This window comes from Acipenser ruthenus, chromosome 15, assembly GCF_902713425.1.
Source record: "Acipenser ruthenus chromosome 15, fAciRut3.2 maternal haplotype, whole genome shotgun sequence".
Classification (NCBI taxonomy): Eukaryota; Metazoa; Chordata; class Actinopteri; order Acipenseriformes; family Acipenseridae; genus Acipenser; species Acipenser ruthenus.
In genome coordinates this window covers 34,595,686-34,619,292 of record NC_081203.1, presented here as the reverse complement: position 1 = coordinate 34,619,292, position 23,607 = coordinate 34,595,686, and the positions used below count along the sequence as shown (strand labels likewise).

The 23,607-nt window shown below is 48.8% G+C and overlaps 2 protein-coding genes across 3 annotated transcripts; one reads left to right on the top strand and one right to left on the bottom strand.

The window, feature by feature from the left end:
* Positions 1 to 2,639: 2,639 nt before the first annotated feature.
* Positions 2,640 to 8,273, bottom strand: LOC117421975 (AP-5 complex subunit mu-1-like). 2 transcript variants are annotated; one of them, XM_034036542.3, is made up of 8 exons: positions 7,493 to 8,266; positions 6,061 to 6,721; positions 5,599 to 5,826; positions 5,178 to 5,317; positions 4,305 to 4,390; positions 3,806 to 3,921; positions 3,268 to 3,364; positions 2,640 to 2,961 (listed from the first exon to the last, which is right to left on the bottom strand). In XM_034036542.3, the coding sequence occupies exons 1-8, from the start codon at positions 7,558 to 7,560 to the stop codon at positions 2,879 to 2,881; spliced, it is 1,479 nt and encodes a 492-aa protein (XP_033892433.3). In that variant the 5' UTR covers positions 7,561 to 8,266; the 3' UTR covers positions 2,640 to 2,878. The 2 variants fall into 2 exon arrangements, with proteins under 2 accessions (XP_033892433.3, XP_034773161.2); XM_034917270.2 differs by having other exon boundaries at positions 2,906 to 3,009; positions 7,493 to 8,273.
* A 482-nt stretch (positions 8,274 to 8,755) lies between these two features.
* Positions 8,756 to 23,010, top strand: LOC117421968 (exocyst complex component 5). The gene is made up of 18 exons (XM_058986563.1): positions 8,756 to 8,963; positions 11,653 to 11,747; positions 12,653 to 12,800; positions 13,112 to 13,306; positions 13,731 to 13,795; positions 14,055 to 14,083; positions 14,705 to 14,814; positions 15,229 to 15,273; positions 15,571 to 15,711; positions 15,817 to 15,899; positions 17,501 to 17,710; positions 17,961 to 18,108; positions 18,564 to 18,672; positions 18,899 to 19,019; positions 19,510 to 19,596; positions 20,214 to 20,322; positions 20,657 to 20,872; positions 21,244 to 23,010. The coding sequence occupies exons 1-18, from the start codon at positions 8,925 to 8,927 to the stop codon at positions 21,430 to 21,432; spliced, it is 2,139 nt and encodes a 712-aa protein (XP_058842546.1). The 5' UTR covers positions 8,756 to 8,924; the 3' UTR covers positions 21,433 to 23,010.
* The last annotated feature ends 597 nt before the right edge of the window (positions 23,011 to 23,607 follow it).

Genomic DNA, 23,607 nt, shown 5'->3' with positions numbered 1-23,607 from the left:
ATCTCAGAATGCACCGAGAACACCGTCCTTACAAATACATCTCAGAATGCACTGAGAACACCCTGTCCTTACAAATACATCTCAGAATGCACTGAGAACACCCTGTCCTTACAAATACATCTCAGAATGCACTGAGAACACCCTGTCCTTACAAATACATCTCAGAATGCACTGAGAACACCCCGTCCTTACAAATACATCTCAGAATGCACTGAGAACACCCTGTCCTTACAAATACATCTCAGAATGCACTGAGAACACCCTGTCCTTACAAATACATCTCAGAATGCACCGAGAACACCGTCCTTACAAATACATCTCAGAATGCACTGAGAACACCGTCCTTACAAATACATCTCAGAATGCACCGAGAACACCCCGTCCTTACAAATACATCTCAGAATGCACCGAGAACACCCTGTCCTTACAAATACATCTCAGAATGCACTGAGAACACCCTGTCCTTACAAATACATCTCAGAATGCACTGAGAACACCCTGTCCTTACAAATACATCTCAGAATGCACTGAGAACACCCTGTCCTTACAAATACATCTCAGAATGCACTGAGAACACCCTGTCCTTACAAATACATCTCAGAATGCACTGAGAACACCCTGTCCTTACAAATACATCTCAGAATACACCGAGAACACCGTCCTTACAAATACATCTCATAATGTACCGAGAACACCCTGTCCTTACAAATACATCTCAGAATGCACCGAGAACACCCTGTCCTTACAAATACATCTCAGAATGCACTGAGAACACCCTGTCCTTACAAATACATCTCAGAATGCACCGAGAACACCCTGTCCTTCTTACAAATACATCTCAGAATGCACCGAGAACACCCTGTCCTTCTTACAAATACATCTCAGAATGCACCGAGAACACCCCGTCCTTACAAATACATCTCAGAATGCACCGAGAACACCGTCCTTACAAATACATCTCAGAATGCACTGAGAACACCCTGTCCTTACAAATACATCTCAGAATGCACTGAGAACACCCTGTCCTTACAAATACATCTCAGAATGCACTGAGAACACCCTGTCCTTACAAATACATCTCAGAATGCACCGAGAACACCGTCCTTACAAATACATCTCAGAATGCACTGAGAACACCGTCCTTACAAATACATCTCAGAATGCACCGAGAACACCCTGTCCTTACAAATACATCTCAGAATGCACTGAGAACACCGTCCTTACAAATACATCTCAGAATGCACTGAGAACACCCTGTCCTTACAAATACATCTCAGAATGCACCGAGAACACCCTGTCCTTACAAATACATCTCAGAATGCACTGAGAACACCCTGTCCTTACAAATACATCTCAGAATGCACCGAGAACACCCTGTCCTTACAAATACATCTCAGAATGCACCGAGAACACCCTGTCCTTACAAATACATCTCAGAATGCACTGAGAACACCCTGTCCTTACAAATACATCTCAGAATGCACTGAGAACACCCTGTCCTTACAAATACATCTCAGAATGCACCGAGAACACCCTGTCCTTACAAATACATCTCAGAATGCACCGAGAACACCCTGTCCTTACAAATACATCTCAGAATGCACTGAGAACACCGTCCTTACAAATACATCTCAGAATGCACTGTCTGCCTAGTGGCTCTTGAGCTAGCTGGATGAGCTATGAGCTAGCTGGCCAAGGGAGAGTTTACAGGGAGAGGACCCGGAATCCAGACCCTGCTGCTAATTGGGGTCAATAAATCACCCAGAGAGGCAGGAAACACCAGCACGATTATTGTGCAGCTGAAGTGAGGCCGCAGTATTTATAGAAAGTTTCAATTTATACTATAAAACTAGTTTTTAAAAATGACAAGCTCATCTCGTTCCCACTATCAAACTGGAAATCCAATCTGCACCCACTGGGCACTGACAATATTTCTAGTGCTAAAAAACGAACATGGAATTTTAAAACATGGTTGGCACTCATAAAGAACCCTATCCCCACCCCCCTCCCACCAAGTAACCCCTCCAACCTTAGCCAGGACACACAGCCCCCCCGCCCCGGACCTCATCAGATCTGGCACACTAATTAGTCATTGAGTTTGCTAACAAAAGAGAAAAACCCCATTGCAGCTTCACTTGAGAAGTTCCCCTGTGAGCTGCTGAGGCTGGCTGGTTGAAAGGGGGGCTGGTTGGCTGGTTGAAAGGGGGGCTGGCTGGCTGGTTGAAAGGGGGGCTGGCTGGCAGGTTGAAAGGGGGGCTGGCTGGCTGGTTGAAAGGGGGGGTGGCTGGCAGGTTGAAAGGGAGGCTGTCGCTGCTGCTGTGTGCTTGAGACCTGCTCTCCCGGCTCAGCGCTGGACTATAGTATTCGGCTATTATTTAAAAGGGCACCTCCAACTGCTTCAGTATCCATCTCTCACTGGTTTTATAATCATTACCACTGACCCCCTTTTACAGCGCTGGGAATCCTCAGATTCTTCAACTGTTTGTTTTTTTTCGTATTCCGGATATGCAAACGTTTCAAATATATAAAGTGCTGCACCAGGTTTCCTTTGCTGTAGGTCACACGGTGGGATTGAAGCTAAAGGAGAACAATGATAAATGAATGACTCTGCAGTAGGCTTCCCACAGACACAGGGGCAGTTTAACAGTCAGCTGGTTTTATTATATACAGTACAGTGTCATGCACAGAGCACTGTCACCCTCAACAGCCCGTGCTCATTGTGAACCGAGCAGTAGAGAGGTGATCCTCACTGGGAGCCCCCTTGTTCCCCCATTCTGAGCTGGGGGGAGGGAGTCCGCTGGCACCGTCCTGCTGTTTGAGGAGGGGGGGGGTCATGGAACCCTCTCCCAGTCCAGAGCTCACCCCTCTTCTTGCGGTGCTACAGCCTCATCGGTCCGGAGGAAACGGGAGCTTCACCAGTGGAGTTCCAGATGTAATACTCGGAGGAGATCAGTTCCCGAGCTGCAAGAAGATGAAGATGCACAAGATGATTTATTCAGAGTCCGGGTGCTGCTGTGTGTAAAGCCACATAGAAGAGAGGAATAAAAACGTTTAAGGGACGAAGTAATCGTGAGCCCTATTCAAAAAGCTTCAGGGTCTGATTTTATGAATCAAATAGTACCTGATATGCATGACGTGCTCTAGGCTTCCTGGCTTCTTTAACAAGCTTCATGAATATTTGCAGATTTGCAGCGAGATACAGCACCGCGTCACACTGCTATGCACTGGGAGTCTTATTTCCATGCCTGTACTGTGTGTGATACTCACAGGTAGTGATGCGAGGCTTGACTGAGGAGTACACCTGCACGGAGTGCTGATCCACCGAGCAGCCAGAGAGAGTGACGTCAGGGATCCGGAAATACAGCTGCAGAGACGAGACATGCAGAGTCACACAGGGACACGCAGAGACACACAGGGACACGCATACACACAGGGACACGCAGAGTCACAGAGACACGCAGAGTCACACAGAGACACGCAGAGTCACACAGGGACACGCAGAGTCACACAGGGACACGCAGAGTCATACAGGGACACGCAGAGATATGCATTACAGTCATCACAGTCTGCTCCACACTGCCTTGTGCCATGTGAGGAACTGGTATTTTGACGTTGTTTTATTTCAAGTTTGGAATAGGAGTCTGTACGCGTGCCTGAGTATAATATTTATATATATATATATATATATATATACACATACACACACACACATACAGAGTATAAGCTTTGTACTGTAGATTTCCAGTGATTGTCATTCTATTCGTGTGACTGTACGGTGCACACGATCATGTGCTGTGACACTTGCCTTGATGTAAGCAGTGAGCTCCGTGCAGAGAGGGTCGACAGGCCCCAGAGAGCCTGCTCCACTGAAACTCACACTGCCCCCTAGTGAAACCTCCCGGGACTTGGGGAACTTCTGACCTGAAGGAAGGAGAGGGGAACCACTGTGAGTTTACTAAGGGTACACACACACGCTCGCAGACACAGAGACACAGTCATCACTGTACACAGGATGGGCAGCACAGCTATCCACACTGAACTAACTCACACACAGAAAATCAGCCACATCACATTTGTAAGAGAAACTAACAGAAACGGAAAGTCTCTCCCAGCACGGATTCACGAATTGGTTGACTGTTACCAATCAAACGAAGCACTTGGCAAGTTTCATCACACCGGGGTACACATCACATTCTGAACTGAAATGCCGTGCATACAGACAGACGGACAGACGGACGGAGGCCTCCACTATACCCCCGTCGCCTCAAGCATGTATAAATAACTAACAGAAACCGCGCACCTACCCAGCACCCAGACCAGCAGGCTTTTCTCACGAGCCACTTCCAGCTGCCCGGAGGTCACGCGGAGGTCAGTGTTGGTGAGCTGGCCCCTAAAAGACATCAGAGAGGATCTGCTCATGCGGAGACACTGAGAGCTGCCTGCCTGCCTGCCCTCAGCTCCTCAGCATCCCCTGCTCTCGCTGCCTGCTCAGTGCTGCGCAGTGAAGGGAGCGGTCGGTGGGAGAGGAGGAGACGAGGCTGTGTGGGGCACGTTCTCTTCTTCTGTAGTGGGGGTGCTAAAGTTCTGCTGCTATTGTCTGACTTGCAGAACACAAAATAATGAGTTCTGTTTTCTTTCCCCATCTACTTTCAGGTCACATTTAATACAACAGAGTCAGGAACCATACATGACAAAGTATGGAGACAGCAGCTTCTACGTTATCCCAATGAATAAATAAACAAATGCGCGCGCGTGCGTGTGTGTCTGTGTGTGTGTGTGTGCGTGCGTGTGTGCGTGCGTGTGTGTTTTTCTTCCTCTGTGTGTGTGTGTCTCTGTGTGTTTCTGCCTGTCTGTGTGTTTCTGCCCCTGTGTGTGTGTGTGTGTTTCTGCCCCTGTGTGTGTGTGTGTGTTTCTGCCCCTGTGTGTGTATGTTTCTGCTCCTGTGTTTCTGCCCCTGTGTGTCTGCACCTGCGTGTTTCTGCCCGTGTGTGTGTCTGTGTCTGCCCCTGTGTGTGCGCCTGTGTGTGTGTCTGCCCCTGTGTGTGTGTGTGTCTGTGTCTGCCCCTGTGTGTGTGTGTGTGTGTCTGCCCCTGTGTGTGTGTGTGTGTGTGTGTGTGTCTGCCCCTGTGTGTGTGTGTGTGTGTGTGTGTGTGTGTGTGTGTTTCTGCCCCTGTTACCTGTTGAAGAAGGGCAGGTGAGCCTCGCAGTACTCAAACCCATTCCTCACACTCTCATGCAGCTTCAGGTTGACTGTGATCTTTAACTGGCTCCCCTCCTCTCTCAGCTGGTAAGAGCCCAGGATAGGAGGCACTGGTACCTGCAGAGAGAGGGAGAGAGGGATGGAGAGAGAGAGAGAGAGAGAGAGAGAGAGAGAGAGAGAGAGAGAGAGAGAGAGAGAGAGAGAGAGACTCTCCAGATGACCAAGATTTAAAAATAAAAATACACGTTTGAAATAATATGCGCATCTTTAAAGAAGCTGCTCTCTTGAGGTTATAAGGGATGGAGGCGCACCGCAGAACTGTTTTGTTATCTACGATCACTGTGAGCTCTTGGCTAATCCTGAAACGGCAGGGAGCATTCCCCTGTGGCGCCTCCTACCTGTGAGGTGTAGAAGCACAGGTGGAACGGCTCCAGCGGGGGGGAGAAGGGGAACTTGTAGGGTCCGGAGAAGGCCGAGCCGTCGCTCTCGTCCACGCTGCTGGCGGTCAGCAGGCTGGAGTCCAGGGAGCTGACGCAGGGGTGCGCCAGGATGTCCTGCAGAGGGGAGCCATTGGGGGGCAGGCTGAGGGTCACCGTCACGGTGGGCAGCACCCCCTCCAGGTCACACTGCAATCACAAACACAGGGGTGGAAATGAGACTCCTGTTGCCTAGCAGTTTCACCCGTTCCAGGTTTTAATGTGAGCTTGATTAGCCGCAGTGTGTATGTAGCTCAGATCTGTCTTATTAAACTTATAGTAAAACCAGGAATGGATCAAACTGCTACGCAATGGGAGTCTTATTTCTGGATATGGATAAACTCAGAAACGGATTGAGATTCTTTATAAAATGTGGACTCTGACCTTGCATGTGACGGTCCCGTACACGTCCCAGAGGTCGGTTCTGGCCCGGTTCCCGTACTGCATGGACCGGACCTGCTCGCTGACCGCCACGCTGACCAGCGCCCGCCCGCGGTGCACTCCAGGCTTCCAGGCCGGCTGCTTCTGGGGCCCGGCCAGGGCGACCGTGGGGGGTGGCAGGGGCTGGCAGAGCTGGGGGGTCTCCAGGGGGGTGCCCAGGGGGCAGGCCTGCATCAGGGTAGCGGGCAGGAGGGCTAAGCGGGACTCCACCTCAGCCTTCCCTGCCCCTGACCCCGACAGGAAGGCCTGCAGCCCGGCCAGCAGAGAGAAGCCCTGGGATACGGAGGCCAGGCTGGGCAGGGGAGGGCGGGGGCCTGGCGGAGCCTCCACCAAGGGCAGGCAGGCCAGGATCAGCCCCGCCTGTGAGATCGCCAGCACGGGCCACAGCGCAGCCCCGGCTCCCTGCCGCCCCTCCAGCACCAGCTCCAGGGCAGCAGTGCGGTGGAGCCGCGAGCAGCCATCACGAGCCTCCACAAAGGGCTTCTCAGGGTCTGTCAGCCCCAGATCTGTCAGCAGGGGGCGCAGCAGAGCACTGTCTTCAGGGACAGGCACGTAGCTGCCCCGCCCCAGTCGGCTGGCCCTGCTCTCCACTGTGGGGTAGCGCCTGAATAATGCAGGGACACAAACAAGAAACACAAGCACTGGAGGTATTACTGTGTGAGAGACCTAGACTGTGGAGTATTACTAACACACAGCAAGATAAACCAGACTCACTCAGTGTACACATAAATATATATAGATACATATACACATATATATACACACATATATATACACACACACACATATATATATATATGTGTATTCCTGAGGCTCAAAATAGGGCACCAATATCTTATGAAATATTCTCACAGTAAAAGCATAGTAAAGTGCAAAAATACCGTGGTAAAACATTATAAGAGGATTAACTGAGGGTCTTAAAATAAAGCAATGGCGATCAATAATCGATTTATTGATGAATTGTTGCATCTCCAGAGCTGGATACAAACACTGACGCTCCCTAACTTTCCCCAGCAGGGATTTACTGACTCACTTTTTAACAGAAGGGCATTTATTAAACATGAAAAGAGGTTTTATAAATGCAAGGGTGTTGGTTATGAGGATCTGGCGCTGTTAAGATCATTAAAAGCAGGTTTTCAGGGGTGAGAGTGTGTACACGAACGGGACTGTCAGCAGCCTGCTCTCAGATCAAGCAGAGTGCACAGACGGGTAAGCTTTGGGAAGGGTGCTGCGGTGTAGTGCAAGACCCGAGTGAAAATGGCTTTATCTGACAGTGAAATACAAACGAACATGGCTGTGGGATTAGCAGCTATATATATATAAATGGAAAAGGAACATTATGTAATGATAATAAGGAGCGGCCCTTTGTATTTACCTTGAGAAGCGAACCTTCCCCGACTCGCCCTTCTCCTGGCTAATGATCCACAGCGCTCGAATGCTCATTGCTGTTTGTATTCAATGCGGACTCTTCTGCAGCGACACTGCGATATACCCACGTACACAAAAACACCGCCTTTCTATTATATCAATAAACGCCAGCTATCAAGAGAGGAGTCGCTAAAATAGACATGCAAAGCATTCCTGGCGTTACATCACCAAGCCAAGTGTTCGTATTATTCACTGCTGATCAACAGGCAGCATATACTGGCACAGCTACTCCAAAACTCTCCCCCACTGTACCAGTCCGGAAAAGAAAAAGAGAACCGTGTTTGTTTTTTTAAGTTCCACTGTACCAGTCCTCTGTGAAATCAAGGAGAGACAGTGGAAAAGTGGAGGGTTAGGGTTGCAATTTAGAGAAACTGTGCCTTGCAACTTACTGAAAACAGTTATCGTTCAGATATCTTAAAATTAGCAGCAGAAGCTAACTAACACGATAGTTCCTCACTGCCTTTTAAATTTCAATGCGGATGTTATGATCGGCGGAGGAGAGGGCTCTTTTAATATTGCAGTATTAATCACATGTTTAAACAGCACGACATCGCGGCTCCGTGGAGGATCCACGCAGCCAGGTGCAGTGCACCATGCAGAAGGCTGACAGGTTCTTGTGAGCTTCTCCGTGTGATTTATACACACTCCGGTATCAACAAAACACTCAACCAACTTCCTGCTCTGAGGGGTGAAAGGGCACCGCGGCACGCCCGCGCAAAGCGCGCTCCCGGGATCGTACACGCGCAGTGATGATGATAATAATAATAATAATAATAATAATAATAATAATAATAATAATAATAATAATAATAATAATATATAACCGTGAACACGTCTTCAGAATTCAGAAAATGCAATCGCTCTATATTTCAACTGGATATACTTTAAGGAGCAACAGGAAAATGCTACAATCCTTATGAGTTACATAACTATCAATATAAAATGACATAACCAGGACTTTGATAAACGTACTATAAACTGCGTTTCTTCTTCTTCTTCTTCTTCTTCCTCTTGTGATTATTATTATTATTGTTATTATTAGCGCTATGCAATAGGAGTCTTCTTTCCATCCTTGTAATGCACCGCAGCGCAGTATTTGTCTGTCACGCCAGAATCGTGCACGTTGGCAGCGACGCGCATTCCCTCCGCAGCTCGTGCACGCGGACCCCCCCCCCCCCCCTCTCCCCCCCCTTCATTGGAGGGGCGGAGCTTCTCGTCTCAGTTTCCGGTCCCGACATGGCATAGCTGGGCAGGAGAGCAAAACAGGCCGACTTTTCCGCTGTGAAAATAAACAGATAACAAGACAGCGCGATTCCGAACTGTTTAAACCCCGAGGCTCGCTATCCGTCTCCGAACTGACTGTCCGGTCCGGCTTGACCATGAATCAAGCCATGGCAACAACAGCGCAGCTATTCGAGGTGGGGTTTCCTCGGTGCAGAGACTGTAATACTGGCTCGATCACACTGCATGCTGTATTGCTGTGTTATTTACTGTGTACAGGGTTATCGAGGTGGGGTTTCCTCGGTGTAGAGACTGTAATACTGGCTCGATCACACTGCATACTGTATTGAGGTGTTATTTACTGTGTACAGGGTTATCGAGGTGGGGTTTCCTCGGTTCAGAGACTGTAATACTGGCTCGATCACACTGCATGCTGTATTGCTGTGTTATTTACTGTGTACAGGGTTATCGAGGTGGGGTTTCCTCGGTGCAGAGACTGTAATACTGGCTCGATCACACTGCATGCTGTATTGCTGTGTTATTTACTGTGTACAGGGTTATCGAGGTGGGGTTTCCTCGGTGTAGAGACTGTAATACTGGCTCGATCACACTGCATGCTGTATTGCTGTGTTATTTACTGTGTACAGGGTTATCGAGGTGGGGTTTCCTCGGTGCAGAGACTGTAATACTGGCTCGATCACACTGCATGCTGTATTGAGGTGTTATTTACTGTGTACAGGGTTATCGAGGTGGGGTTTCCTCGGTGCAGAGACTGTAATACTGGCTCGATCACACTGCATGCTGTATTGCTGTGTTATTTACTGTGTACAGGGTTATCGAGGTGGGGTTTCCTCGGTGCAGAGACTGTAATACTGGCTCGATCACACTGCATGCTGTATTGCTGTGTTATTTACTGTGTACAGGGTTATCGAGGTGGGGTTTCCTCGGTGCAGAGACTGTAATACTGGCTCGATCACACTGCATGCTGTATTGAGGTGTTATTTACTGTGTACAGGGTTATCGAGGTGGGGTTTCCTCGGTGCAGAGACTGTAATACTGGCTCGATCACACTGCATGCTGTATTGCTGTGTTATTTACTGTGTACAGGGTTATCGAGGTGGGGTTTCCTCGGTGCAGAGACTGTAATACTGGCTCGATCACACTGCATGCTGTATTGCTGTGTTATTTACTGTGTACAGGGTTATCGAGGTGGGGTTTCCTCGGTGCAGAGACTGTAATACTGGCTCGATCACACTGCATGCTGTATTGCTGTGTTATTTACTGTGTACAGGGTTATCGAGGTGGGGTTTCCTCGGTGCAGAGACTGTAATACTGGCTCGATCACACTGCATACTGTATTGAGGTGTTATTTACTGTGTACAGGGTTATCGAGGTGGGGTTTCCTCGGTTCAGAGACTGTAATACTGGCTCGATCACACTGCATGCTGTATTGCTGTGTTATTTACTGTGTACAGGGTTATCGAGGTGGGGTTTCCTCGGTGCAGAGACTGTAATACTGGCTCGATCACACTGCATGCTGTATTGCTGTGTTATTTACTGTGTACAGGGTTATCGAGGTGGGGTTTCCTCGGTGCAGAGACTGTAATACTGGCTCGATCACACTGCATGCTGTATTGCTGTGTTATTTACTGTGTACAGGGTTATCGAGGTGGGGTTTCCTCGGTGCAGAGACTGTAATACTGGCTCGATCACACTGCATGCTGTATTGCTGTGTTATTTACTGTGTACAGGGTTATCGAGGTGGGGTTTCCTCGGTGCAGAGACTGTAATACTGGCTCGATCACACTGCATGCTGTATTGAGGTGTTATTTACTGTGTACAGGGTTATCGAGGTGGGGTTTCCTCGGTGCAGAGACTGTAATACTGGCTCGATCACACTGCATGCTGTATTGCTGTGTTATTTACTGTGTACAGGGTTATCGAGGTGGGGTTTCCTCGGTGCAGAGACTGTAATACTGGCTCGATCACACTGCATGCTGTATTGCTGTGTTATTTACTGTGTACAGGGTTATCGAGGTGGGGTTTCCTCGGTGCAGAGACTGTAATACTGGCTCGATCACACTGCATGCTGTATTGCTGTGTTATTTACTGTGTACAGGGTTATCGAGGTGGGGTTTCCTCGGTGCAGAGACTGTAATACTGGCTCGATCACACTGCATGCTGTATTGCTGTGTTATTTACTGTGTACAGGGTTATCGAGGTGGGGTTTCCTCGGTGCAGAGACTGTAATACTGGCTCGATCACACTGCATGCTGTATTGCTGTGTTATTTACTGTGTACAGGGTTATCGAGGTGGGGTTTCCTCGGTGCAGAGACTGTAATACTGGCTCGATCACACTGCATGCTGTATTGCTGTGTTATTTACTGTGTACAGGGTTATCGAGGTGGGGTTTCCTCGGTGCAGAGACTGTAATACTGGCTCGATCACACTGCATGCTGTATTGCTGTGTTATTTACTGTGTACAGGGTTATCGAGGTGGGGTTTCCTCGGTGCAGAGACTGTAATACTGGCTCGATCACACTGCATGCTGTATTGCTGTGTTATTTACTGTGTACAGGGTTATTTTATTATTATTATTATTATTATTATTATTATTATTATGATGATGATGATTTTATTTTTAAATTAAACTTTCATTTAATTCCGGTATCCAAAAGCATTGTGAATTCATAATATCCGGATTCACTAAGAGCAATTAAAAAGTCATTGTGTGTGTCTGTGTGTGCGTGTCTCATCGTGTGTGCGTGTGCGTGTGCGTGTGCGTGTCTCATTCTGTGTGTGTGTGTCTGTGTGTGCGTGTCTCATCGTGCGTGTGCGTGTGCGTGTCTCATCGTGTGTAACGGTTTGTCTCCCTGATGCTGCAGGAGCCCTTTGATGCAGACGAGTACATCGAGAGGCTGGCCTGGAGGACCCCGGGGGGCGGCTCCAAGGGAGGGGCGTTGGCCTTCGACCCCAAAAAGTAAACCCAGCACGACAATAATACAGAGCTCCTCTTCACAAGACAATAATACAGAGCTCCCCTTCACAAGACAATAATACAGAGCTCCCCTTCACAAGACAATAATACAGAGCTCCCCTTCACAAGACAATAATACAGAGCTCCACTTCACAAGACAATAATACAGAGCTCCCCTTCACAAGACAATAATACAGAGCGCCCCTTCACAAGACAATAATACAGAGCTCCCCTTCACAAGACAATAATACAGAGCTCCCCTTCACAAGACAATAATACAGAGCTCCTCTTTACAAGACAATAATACAGAGCTCCCCTTTACAAGACAGTAATACAGAGCTCCCCTTTACAAGACAATAATACAGAGCTCCCCTTTACAAGACAGTAATACAGAGCTCCCCTTTACAAGACAATAATACAGAGCTCCTCTTCACAAGACAATAATACAGAGCTCCCCTTTACAATAATACAGAGCTCCTCTTTACAAGACAATAATACAGAGCTCCCCTTCACAAGACAATAATACAGAGCTCCCCTTCACAAGACAATAATACAGAGCTCCCCTTCACAAGACAATAATACAGAGCTCCTCTTTACAAGACAATAATACAGAGCTCCCCTTCACAAGACAATAATACAGAGCTCCTCTTCACAAGACAATAATACAGAGCTCCTCTTTACAAGACAATAATACAGAGCTCCTCTTTACAAGACAATAATACAGAGCTCCCCTTCACAAGACAATAATACAGAGCTCCCCTTCACAAGACAATAATACAGAGCTCCCCTTTACAAGACAATAATACAGAGCTCCCCTTTACAAGACAATAATACAGAGCTCCCCTTCACAAGACAATAATACAGAGCTCCCCTTCACAAGACAATAATACAGAGCAATATTCCCGCAGGCTGCTGGATGAGTTTGAGAATCACATCGAGGATCTGAAGCTGCTGGACGAGCGAATCCAGAGGAGGGTGGAGAAGCTGGAACAGCAGTGTCACAAAGAGGCCAAGGAGTTTGCACACAAAGTGCAGGACCTGCAGAGGAGCAACCAGGTACCCAGAGACGTGCTGTGCTCAGCGCTAATACAACTACATTATTTTGCAACTTAAAAGAAAACTTTTAAAGCAGTAGAATCTGCAGGGATGGAAATAAGACTCCCATTGCATAGCAGTCTGACCCATTCCTGGTTTTACTATGAGTTTAATAGGACACACCTGAGCTTGTTGCACACTATCAAGCTGGTATTAAAATCTGGAATGGGTGAAACTGCTGTGCACCAGGAGTCTCATGTCCATCCCTGCTGAACACGGGAGTGTGTGTGTGAGTGTGAGACTCTGACGCCCTGGTCTGCGTTTCTGTGCAGGTGGCGTTCCAGCACTTCCAGGAGCTGGACGAGCACATCAGCTACGTGGCCACGAAGGTGTGTCACCTGGGGGACCAGCTGGAGGGGGTGAACACGCCGCGGCAGAGAGCCGTCGAGGCGCAGCGCCTCATGACCTACTTCAACGAGTTCCTGGACGGGGAGCTGCGCAGCGACGTCTTCAACAACCCGGACAAGGCGAGCAGCGGGAAGGGGGCCAGGGAGGGAAGCTGTGCTGTTGTGGCAGGGTGGACTGCTGGAGACAGTGAAGACGTGGAACACACACGCTGAGCTGATCCACAGCTGCTGTGCTTCATTCTGTTTCCTTCCACATCGCTGCCCTTATTACCTGGGTCACCTTGAGTCTTTTATTTAACAAATAATGAAGAACAAACCGTAACCCTTTCCCAATCTGTGCAAATCCCTTGCAAAGGTAGGTAGAGCTGCACCCCGAGCAGTGCAAATCCTGACTTCAGGGAACAGTGACATGACCGCTTACATGGGATTTGGTTAATCTTAGCTAGAGGACAGACGCTGTACTAAAGGGAAGGGCTGCGGCGATTGACAGCGGGAAACACTCCGTCAGACCTTGTTTATTTGAATTGTTTGTTTTGTTCTTTAGATCAAAGAGGCCGCTGACATCATTCAGAAGCTGCATCTGATTGCCCAGGAGCTTCCTTTTGACAGGTAGCTAACTAGTTAAGCAGCTGCCTTTGGAAACCAAAGCATTTCCATCAATGGACCGGGAATAAAAAGCCTGCACACATTTTAAAACCTCACTGATTTGATTTTATGCAAATTATTATGCATGGAAGGAGAGATCTTTAGTTACACAGAGCAGGCAGAGTGATTTCTCTCAGTTTATTTTGTGCAGGAGGCAGTAAGCGTGAATGTTTTTTTTTTTTTCTGATGCTCGTTCTAATGGCTTCTGTTTGGTTTCAAACAGGTTTGCTGATGTGAAGGCAAAGATTGCAAGTAAGTAAAGATTTTGAGTTTGTGTTTGCGAGAGGTGGTGCCCATGAATTATTCTGGGGTGGGGGGGTGATCATGTTACCCCTTAATTAAGTGTAACCGATACAGGCAGGGAGAAATGCAACATGGGCCAAAGTGAGCTGGAAAGTGCTTGCTGTTTTAAAGTTTGGATTGTCCGCTGGAGGGCTGATCTGGGCTCAGTTTACCAGGATGTGTTCACGGTCTGCTCTGCTCCAGGTGCAGGTTCTGCACAGCTCTTGTATATCTGGGGCCTTGCCCTTGTAGTGCAGCTGTTGGATCACCTGCCTGCGGTCCCTACGCTCTATATGTGACTGCATATGGGCCAGTGCACTGCTTCCAGTGTCTCATTGTAATTTGATGAAGTCAGATAGCAAAAAAGGAAGGAGCACTGGAGTCTAACTTTAGTTTTTCATTATTATTTCTATTTGAATGAATTGCACTGTTTTTAGAGATTGCATCGAACGGGCGTTCAGAATTGTAAATCGGGCTTGTGGAGCACTAGAATATGAAATCATGGAGCTGATTTGAGGCACCTGGTTTTGGTGGCGCTCCATGCAGCACGTGGTCTCCTCTGACGCGTGTGGCTTCCCTGGGGTTTCGCAGGTAAATACCACGACCTGGAGCGGCAGCTGATCCAGGAGTTCACGAGCGCACAGCGGCGCGGGGAGATCGCGCGCATGAGGCAGGCGGCCGCTGTGCTGCTGCACTTCAAGGTCAGTACCCGGGGCTCAGAGCGCCGGTGTCGTCTCTTCTTTGTGTGTAATGCATTGAAGAACGAAGCTTTGACTTCTTTAAATAACATCTGAAACCCAGCTAAAGTGTTACCATAGTGAGCTGACATTCTGGGGAAGGTTGTATTGTGTTTTCTCATACTTTTGCATGTAACCGTGAATCACATACACTGTATAGTAATGCTACCAGGCTGTTCGTGGCTATGTTAGACTGCAGTGCTACCATTAGCCTTGCGCAGCTCGCCAGCGGCCCTGACTTTATTTATGAGGTGGCGCAGTCAGTGAATGCACGGTTGTAGATTGAAGTTGTTTAGTTGTTTAGTTGTTTTGGTGTTTATCTGATGTTGAGACCCGAGGGAGAGTTTCTGAATATTTTCGGTTTCCTTGTCCTTCCAGGGCTATGCTCACTGTGTCGACGTGTACATCAAACAGTGCCAGGAGGTAGGCGTTTGAAATCTGTTTACGTGCCAGATCTAATCTTTCCACTTTACAACCACTGCTCCGTTTTCACTTATCCATATCCAGAGACAAGACTCCCATTGCACAGCAGTTTGATCCATTCCTGGTTTTACTATGAGTTTAGTAAGACACATCTGATCTACATACACACTGGAGGTAATCAAGCACACATTAAAACCTGGACTGGGTGAACCTGCTATGCAGTAGGAGTCTTATTTCTATCCCTGCCGCTGTCTGCGGGGTCTTCTGCTCCTGACTCTTTAACTCTTTGTGTCCCAGGGTGCGTATTCTCGTAACGATGTCTTTGAAGACACGGCCGTGCTGTGTCAGCGTGTGAACAAGCAGGTGGGGGAGGTGTTCAGCAGCCCGGAGACCATCATGGCTAAACTCATCCAGAACATCTTCGAGAACAAGCTGCAGGTGATCCACGCGGGCCAGACCCTCCGTAGCAGTGCTTTTAGAAAAACTGTTGTGTTTCTGGTTAGCCCATCTCGTTTGTGAATGTACATTTTGCTTCCATTTCAGAACTTTGTGAGGGACAATTTGGAGGAAAGTCGCAAAGCGGATGCTGAGCAGTACCTGAAGAACCTGTACGATCTGTACACCAGGTAACACGTTACTGTGCCAGCTGATTCACTGATCTGTGCACCAGGTAACACGTTACTGTGCCAGCTGATTCACTGATCTGTACACCAGGTAACACGTTACTGTGCCAGCTGATTCACTGATCTGTACACCAGGTAACACGTTACTGTGCCAGCTGATTCACTGATCTGTACACCAGGTAACACGTTACTGTGCCAGCTGATTCACTGATCTGTACACCAGGTAACACGTCACTGTGCCAGCTGATTCACTGATCTGTACACCAGGTAACACGTCACTGTACCAGCTGATTCACTGATCTGTGCACCAGGTAACGCGTTACTGTGCCAGCTGATTCACTGATCTGTACACCAGGTAACACGTCACTGTACCAGCTGATTCACTGATCTGTGCACCAGGTAACACGTCACTGTGCCAGCTGATTCACTGATCTGTACACCAGGTAACACGTTACTGTGCCAGCTGATTCACTGATCTGTGCACCAGGTAACACGTTACTGTGCCAGCTGATTCACTGATCTGTACACCAGGTAACACGTCACTGTGCCAGCTGATTCACTGATCTGTACACCAGGTAACACATTACTGTGCCAGCTGATTCACTGATCTGTACACCAGGTAACATGTCACTGTGCCAGCTGATTCACTGATCTGTACACCAGGTAACACGTCACTGTGCCAGCTGATTCACTGATCTGTGCACCAGGTAACACGTCACTGTGCCAGCTGATTCACTGATCTGTGCACCAGGTAACACATTACTGTGCCAGCTGATTCACTGATCTGTGCACCAGGTAACACGTTACTGTGCCAGCTGATTCACTGATCTGTGCACCAGGTAACACGTTACTGTGCCAGCTGATTCACTGATCTGTGCACCAGGTAACACGTCACTGCCAGCTGATTCACTGATCTGTGCACCAGGTAACACGTCACTGTGCCAGCTGATTCACTGATCTGTGCACCAGGTAACACGTCACTGTGCCAGCTGATTCACTGATCTGTGCACCAGGTAACACGTTACTGTGCCAGCTGATTCACTGATCTGTGCACCAGGTAACACATCACTGTGCCAGCTGATTCACTGATCTGTGCACCAGGTAACACATTACTGTGCCAGCTGATTCACTGATCTGTGCATCAGGTAACACGTCACTGTGCCAGCTGATTCACTGATCTGTACACCAGGTAACACGTCACTGTGCCAGCTGATTCACTGATCTGTGCACCAGGTAACACGTTACTGTGCCAGCTGATTCACTGATTCAGTGATCAGTATAAAGATGCAGGATTTTGAATTCTTCCACAGCATTTTTTTTAATAATTTTTTTTCTGTAATAAGTTGTGTGCAGTTTGTCTCTTATTGTAGAAGAGTTGTAATCGACCACAGTTGCTAGATTCATCTTTTATACTGAAACACACTTCCTGTTTATTAACCTGTCTGTGCATCTGTCTCTGTGTGTGTCTGTGTGTGTGTGCTGTGTGCATGCGTCTCTGTGTGTGTCTCTGTCTCTGTGTGTGTGTGTCTCTCTGTCTCTGTGTGTGTGTGTCTCTGTCTCTATCTCTGTGTGTGTCTCTGTCTCTGTCTCTGTCTCTGTCGCAGGACGACGACCCTGGCCGGCAAGCTGACAGAGTTCAACCTGGGCACAGACAAGCAGACCTTTCTGTCCAAGCTGATCAAGAACATCTTCTCCTCGTACCTGGAGAGCTACATGGAGATGGAGCGCGAGTTCCTCCGGAGCCGCAGCGCCGCGGTCCTGCAGAGATACTACGAGTCCAAGAACCACCAGAAACGCACGCTGGGCACCGGCGGGTAACTTCATTATCATGCAGCCTAGCCAAGCTACACAAACAGTGTCTCGTGGTTGAAGTGCTTGGTGTGTGGATCTGTCCCTAGATAGAGAACTTCTTCACAGCATGTTGAGTTACTTATAGCAACATGAGAAACCCGAATCGTACTGTAATCAAAGGCTCTCAATTTAAACTGGACCGCTTGCAAACCCAGAGCCCTCAATGAGTATGTGTGTCCCCCTGTCCCCCCTCCCTCCCCTCTCTGTGCGCAGCATCCAGGACCTGAAGGAACGAATCCGACAGCGCACCAACCTGTCTCTGGGGCCGAGCATCGACACGCACGGGGAGACCTTCCTCTCACAGGAGGTGGTGGTCAACCTGCTGCAGGAGACCCGGCACGCCTTCGAACGCTGCCACAGGGTGAGGAGGGGAGACAGAACCGAGAGGGAGGGAGAGAGAGAGAGGAGGCAGACTGAGTCACATTACAGAACAGAGAGGGAGGAGGAGAGAGAGAGAGGAGGCAGACTGAGTCACATTACAGAACAGAGAGGGAGGAGGAGAGAGCGAGAGGAGGCAGACTGAGTCACATTGCAGAACCGAGAGGGAGGGAGAGAGAGAGAGGAGGCAGACTGAGTCACATTACAGAACAGAGAGAGAGGGCTGATACAGGTGGAGGAGGGGAGACAGACCGAGTCACAATACAGAACAGAGAGAGAGGGCTGATACAGGGTACACTTATAAAAGTTTACCGGGGTATTTTTGCAGTTTTCCCCCAATCTTTTCCCATGATTGTACGATGCATTTACCATAGTTTACCATGTTTCTAAATGCTGTACCATGTCTCTCTGTTCTCTGTCCTCTTTCTCCTCTCCCAGCTGTCGGACCCCTCAGACCTGCCGAAGAATGCTTACTCCATCTTCCTGCTGCTGGTGGATCACCTGTGTGTGGATCACATGGACTACGCGCTGGAGATTGGACTGGCAGGTCAGTGGGGCTTCTTTTTTTCTCACTGTCATAAAATATCCTAGTTGGTACAGTCTGTACATTGCATTCAGATCCACAGATTCTCAGCACTTACCAGAGTGTGTGGTTCTTTAAAAAGATCTGTCTGTATCAGGGACTACCTTTTGAAATCAGAACCTCTATTTTAAGGTTTTAATCTCTGTCTCTGTCTCTGTCTCTGTCTCTCTCCGTCTCTCCCTCTCTCCAGCCATCCCCTCTCCAGACTCCAAGAATGCAAACTTGTATTTCCTGGACGTGGTTCAGCAGGCCAACACCATCTTCCACCTCTTTGACAAGCAGTTCAACGACCACCTCATGCCCCTTATCAGGTGAGCGCGCTGGGAAGCTGCTCCAGCACCCACCTCCAGACAGGTGTGGAAGCAACCCCCCCCCCCCCCCCCATCGCTGAGCAGACTGGTCCATTCCAGGCTATACTGGGGCAGAGGCAGCCAGCTCTGGTGGGTCAATGTTGGGCACATAGGAAAGCATACAATGACTGAGACATTAACAGGGATGGAAGTAAGACTCCTGTTGCACAGCAGTTTCACTCACTCCAGGTTTTACTAGGAGCTTGCTTTAGCCCCAAGCTGCTGTGCAGTGGGAGGCTTATCCCTGTTTTAAGCACATTTTGAATAGTGATGCAGTGCAATAACAAGTTCAGTTCAATTTAGAAGAGCACAGCTCTGATAAACAACAACGCATTTAAAAAAGCATCTCTCTAGACAGGTTTGTGCAGGTCAACACAGATGTGCGCACGCACGCACACACACACACACACACTCTCTCTGAGTGCTGTGTCTCTCTTCACTCCTACCACAGCTCCTCCCCGAAGCTGACAGAGTGCCTGCAGAAGAAGAAGGAGGTCATCGAGCAGATGGAGGTGAAGCTGGACTCTGGCATTGACAGGTCAGTCTGGACACGGACACACAGTGACCGCAGTGAGACCGGGGGGGGGGGGGGGGATCGATGTCAACTTTTGGTTTGAAGTATGTTTTGAGGTTGAATTGAGTCATACTTAAAAATAAATAAATAAATAAATAAATAAATAGATAGATAGACTGCGTGTGTATTTGGGGTTTATGTTGTGCTGTGAAGTCGATACGAGTTAGTGTGTGTTCTGTGTGCATGTGAGCTGATCTGGATGATATCGCATGCATGTGAGAGTCACTCGCTCCCTCGCAGTGATATTATACACAGTAGCCTGCCCCTGTGGACTGGCTTGTGTGTGGTATGGTAAGCTGAGACACAGGGTAGGGGACACTGTGTTGGGAATGACGTGGAGACACAGGGTAGGGGACACTGTGTTGGGAATGATGTGGAGACACAGAGTAGGGGACACCATGTTGGGAGTGGTGGAGGTATGGAATGGGCTGCCATGGTGCTGATGCGGAATGATTTGGATCCTTTAAGATTTGACCAAGTTTTGAGATCAGTCAGCTGATAGGGACTGGGTGAGCAATGATGGGCTGAATAGCCACCTCTTGTTCATACATGTTCTTGTGTTCTCTCTTTTCCCTGCTCAGGACCCTGAACTGCATGCTGGGGCAGATGAAACACATCCTCGCCACAGAGCAGAAGAAGACCGACTTCAAACCAGAGGACGAGAACAACGTCACAATCCAGTACACCAACGTGAGTGCCACAGGAGAGGGATCGCACCCCCGCTGCAGAACACACACCCTGTCCAGTTCAAGGAGAATTTATACATACCGTGTACAGGCTGCACCTTCTGTACAAGGAGGGAAGGCTCCTCGGTCAAGTATCTTACACAACGGTTGCAGTCCTAAAATTCTAGAATATTGGAGAGTTTTATTTTAAGATCTTTACCAGGGATGGAAATAATTGCAGTTTCACCCATTCTAGGTTTTATTACGAGCTTGATTAGCCACAGTAGGTAATAAGCTCTGATGTGTCTTATTAAACTCGTAGTTGAATCTGTCAGTCTCTCTCTCTCTCTCTCTCCCAGGCGTGCGTGAAGGTGTGTGCCTACGTGATGAAGCAGGTGGAGCGGGTTCGGATCTCGATGGATGGGAAGAACGTGGACACGGTTCTGATGGAGTTTGGCGTGCGGTTCCACCGGCTCATCCTGGAGCACCTGCAGCAGTTCACGTACAGCTCCATGGGGGGCATGCTGGCCATCTGCGACGTGGCAGAGTACCGGCGAGGGGCCAAGGAGTTCAAGGTGAGCCAGGCAGCGGGGGCAATGAGGGGTACTGGTTCAGGGGAGTGGTGGGGTGCAGGGGGAGGGTACAGAGCGGAAGAGGAGAGTTTCAGGTACAGGAGGGGCCAAGGAGTTCAGGGTGAGAGCTGGGGAGGGAGGCTAAGGAGGGGTGCTGGAACAAGTTTGTTTGGGGGAGGTGGGGGGGGAAGAGGAGGGTTTCATGTGTAGGGTGCTTGATACAAGGCTGCGGGCTGCAGTAGACTTCTAGAGAGAGATTTCTGCTCCCCGCCCCCCAAAGATGTGTTTTTCTCCTCATCCAGCTTGAGAGAGTTTGTGTTGGGTTTCCTCTGTATGTTGACTCTCTTTCCCTCTCTCTCTGTCTCCCCCTGCAGGTCCCGCTGGTACTGCAGCTGTTCGACACTCTCCACGCGCTGTGTAACCTCCTGGTGGTGGCCCCTGACAACCTGAAGCAGGTCTGCTCGGGGGAGCAGCTCACGAACCTGGACCGCAATCTGCTGCACGCCTTCGTGCAGCTCAGAGTGGACTACCGTGCCGCCAGGCTGGGGAGGCACTTCAGCTAGGAGGGCAGCGGCAGAGCTGCACGAGCCCATTATCCAACGGTTCGAATGGGCTTCTCCACTGACAATCGGGTGAGGGTCGTCAGCATCGATTTGGGCTGATTCACCTTTCAAAGTGAAAACCAGTGAAGAAACAGCGGCTGGGGTTTGTGTGGATCGCTGTTCTCTGCAGAGTGAAAAGCAGCGATCAACACAAACCCAAGCACAGCTGTGTCTTTACTTGTTTCACTTTGAATCAGCCCGATTCAACACCAGGGACCCTCACCCAATTGTCAGCACCTGATTTCTGCGGAGAGCGCGATCTCAATAATCTGTTTGTGCAGCGCTGGGTAGCAGGGCTGCCGGTCAGTACAGTGTCCACACCGGCCGACACCGCGTCCATCCAGCAACAGAAAGCAAGAACAGACTTCAGAGAGCAAGGCTTCAGCTAATAAGACAACACGGTTACCAATCAGGACAGAGTGGCTTCAGAGAAAGCACATGAGGGCTCCAGATCAACCACACTGAGGAGATGCTCCAGCTAATGGGTAACAACAGTACAGCCCAGCAGTGTGTCAGATAAGAGACAGCAGCGCTGCCTGTCGTTCAGCTAATGCACAGCGAGACTGCTTATTGGCATTGCCGATCAGGACAGCGTGGCTTCAGCTGTTAAATATCAAGACTACCGATCAGCCCTGTGACCCTTCAGCTGGCTGGGAGACACCTTGGCCAACAAACAGATCCACACATGAATAAAAAAGACTCCTAATCTGCAGTGCTGGATCGTCCGCTTCAGCCTATAGACACGTCACTGCGAGGGTGCAGCAGTAACGAAGACCTGGACTCTCAGGGGTTCCCAGAAGGACCTTAGTTAAGACACACTGGTCTAGCTTGGGTATATACCATGTGTCATTTCTTCAGCCCCATCTTCTGAACCCAAAATGTAAACCTCGCGTCCCAGCTGTCAATCTCAACTCCTTAAAATAGCGTGTTTATCTGTATTCTGTACTAATTGAACTTCTGAGCTGTCGAGACAGTGGGCTTGTTTTTTGTAGTGCCAAAAACTACAGCAGTGGGCCAAGTTGACCCCATGAGTAGCCGCTGTCGTGTGCCTGTGCCCGGGACTAAGGGAGGGGTGGTGGCTCCCTCAGGTCAGGGTTAGGTAGGTGGCTGTTTTGGGGAGGTTTGCACAGTGAAGCACCTCCATGCTAGTCTTCAAGCAGTTTGATTATTGATTGATGGCTTTTATTGACAAGCCCGTCAATCCGGCTGCAGTGCTGCCTGAGTTCTGGGTAACGTGTACCCAACAGCGTGCGATTGTACTGGGCACACTGTACTTGTACGTAAGACACTAAGCCACGATGGTCATTTAAAACTAAGTGTCCTCCACCCATCCCTTCTGTCCCTCCCTGCTCAGATAGTCCTGTACAGAGGTTCAGCCTGGCACACACACTGAACACTAGCGATGTAAGAATGTAACTTTACTGGCTGCTTAGTGAAGTGTTGAAATACGACTGCTGTGCGAATTCGGATCTGATGAGTGCTCTGCGTAAGTGATGATGTTGTTTGCTTGCTGTAAATTAAACTGAAGACTTGAGAGCAGCTCTGTCCTCTGTTTCCTGTCTCCTTGCTAATTAATACCAGTGTGCAGGAATTCTGTGTTCACCTTTTATTGGTAATTCATTCATTCATTAAAACAAATGATGCGTTTTACCAGGTGACCACTCTGGAAGCACTGACTGTATAATAAGCACAGTAAACTTCATTGCCGCTCCGTACTGTAACAGCGTTCCAGCTAGACCTTTCTCTCTGTCTGTCTGTCAGGCAACTTGGATACAATGTGAGGATCTCTCCGTTCGGACCAGCTCTCTGTGGAGGCTGTGTTTACAGTTCTGATGGTCGTCAAAGAGTGATTCAGCTGTCTGGGTGTCATTTTATTTGAATGTATTTATCTTTTTCCTGTCTGTTGTTTTTAGATGCAAGCCTTCTTGTAATGTAGCAAGTTCAAAGTCGTCCAAAAGAGAACCGGAGAGAGAGGGAGGAGAGAGCTGTGCTCCAGGGGCAGGAACCCACACAGCGTGTAGTGTGGTCTGTATAGAAGGTACACAGAGCTGCAGAGGAAAGTTAAACAATATAATTAATTAGGCTAATATTAATATTATTAATGCTGCTGAATTCAGTTCTGTCACCCCTAATCAC

Coding starts and splice junctions, on each gene's coding strand:
- LOC117421968 (XM_058986563.1), top strand. CDS start 8,925: ATGAATCAAGCCATGGCAACAACAGCGCAGCTATTCGAG. Junction 15,900..17,500: donor CTGTACGATCTGTACACCAG/GTAACACGTTAC, acceptor TCTCTGTCGCAG/GACGACGACCCTGGCCGGCA. Junction 18,673..18,898: donor GCTGGAGATTGGACTGGCAG/GTCAGTGGGGCT, acceptor CCCTCTCTCCAG/CCATCCCCTCTCCAGACTCC.
- LOC117421975 (XM_034036542.3), bottom strand. CDS start 7,560: ATGAGCATTCGAGCGCTGTGGATCATTAGCCAGGAGAAGGGCGAGTCG. Junction 5,827..6,060: donor ACGGGACCGTCACATGCAAG/GTCAGAGTCCAC, acceptor TTGTGATTGCAG/TGTGACCTGGAGGGGGTGCT. Junction 2,962..3,267: donor CAAGCCTCGCATCACTACCT/GTGAGTATCACA, acceptor ATCTTCTTGCAG/CTCGGGAACTGATCTCCTCC.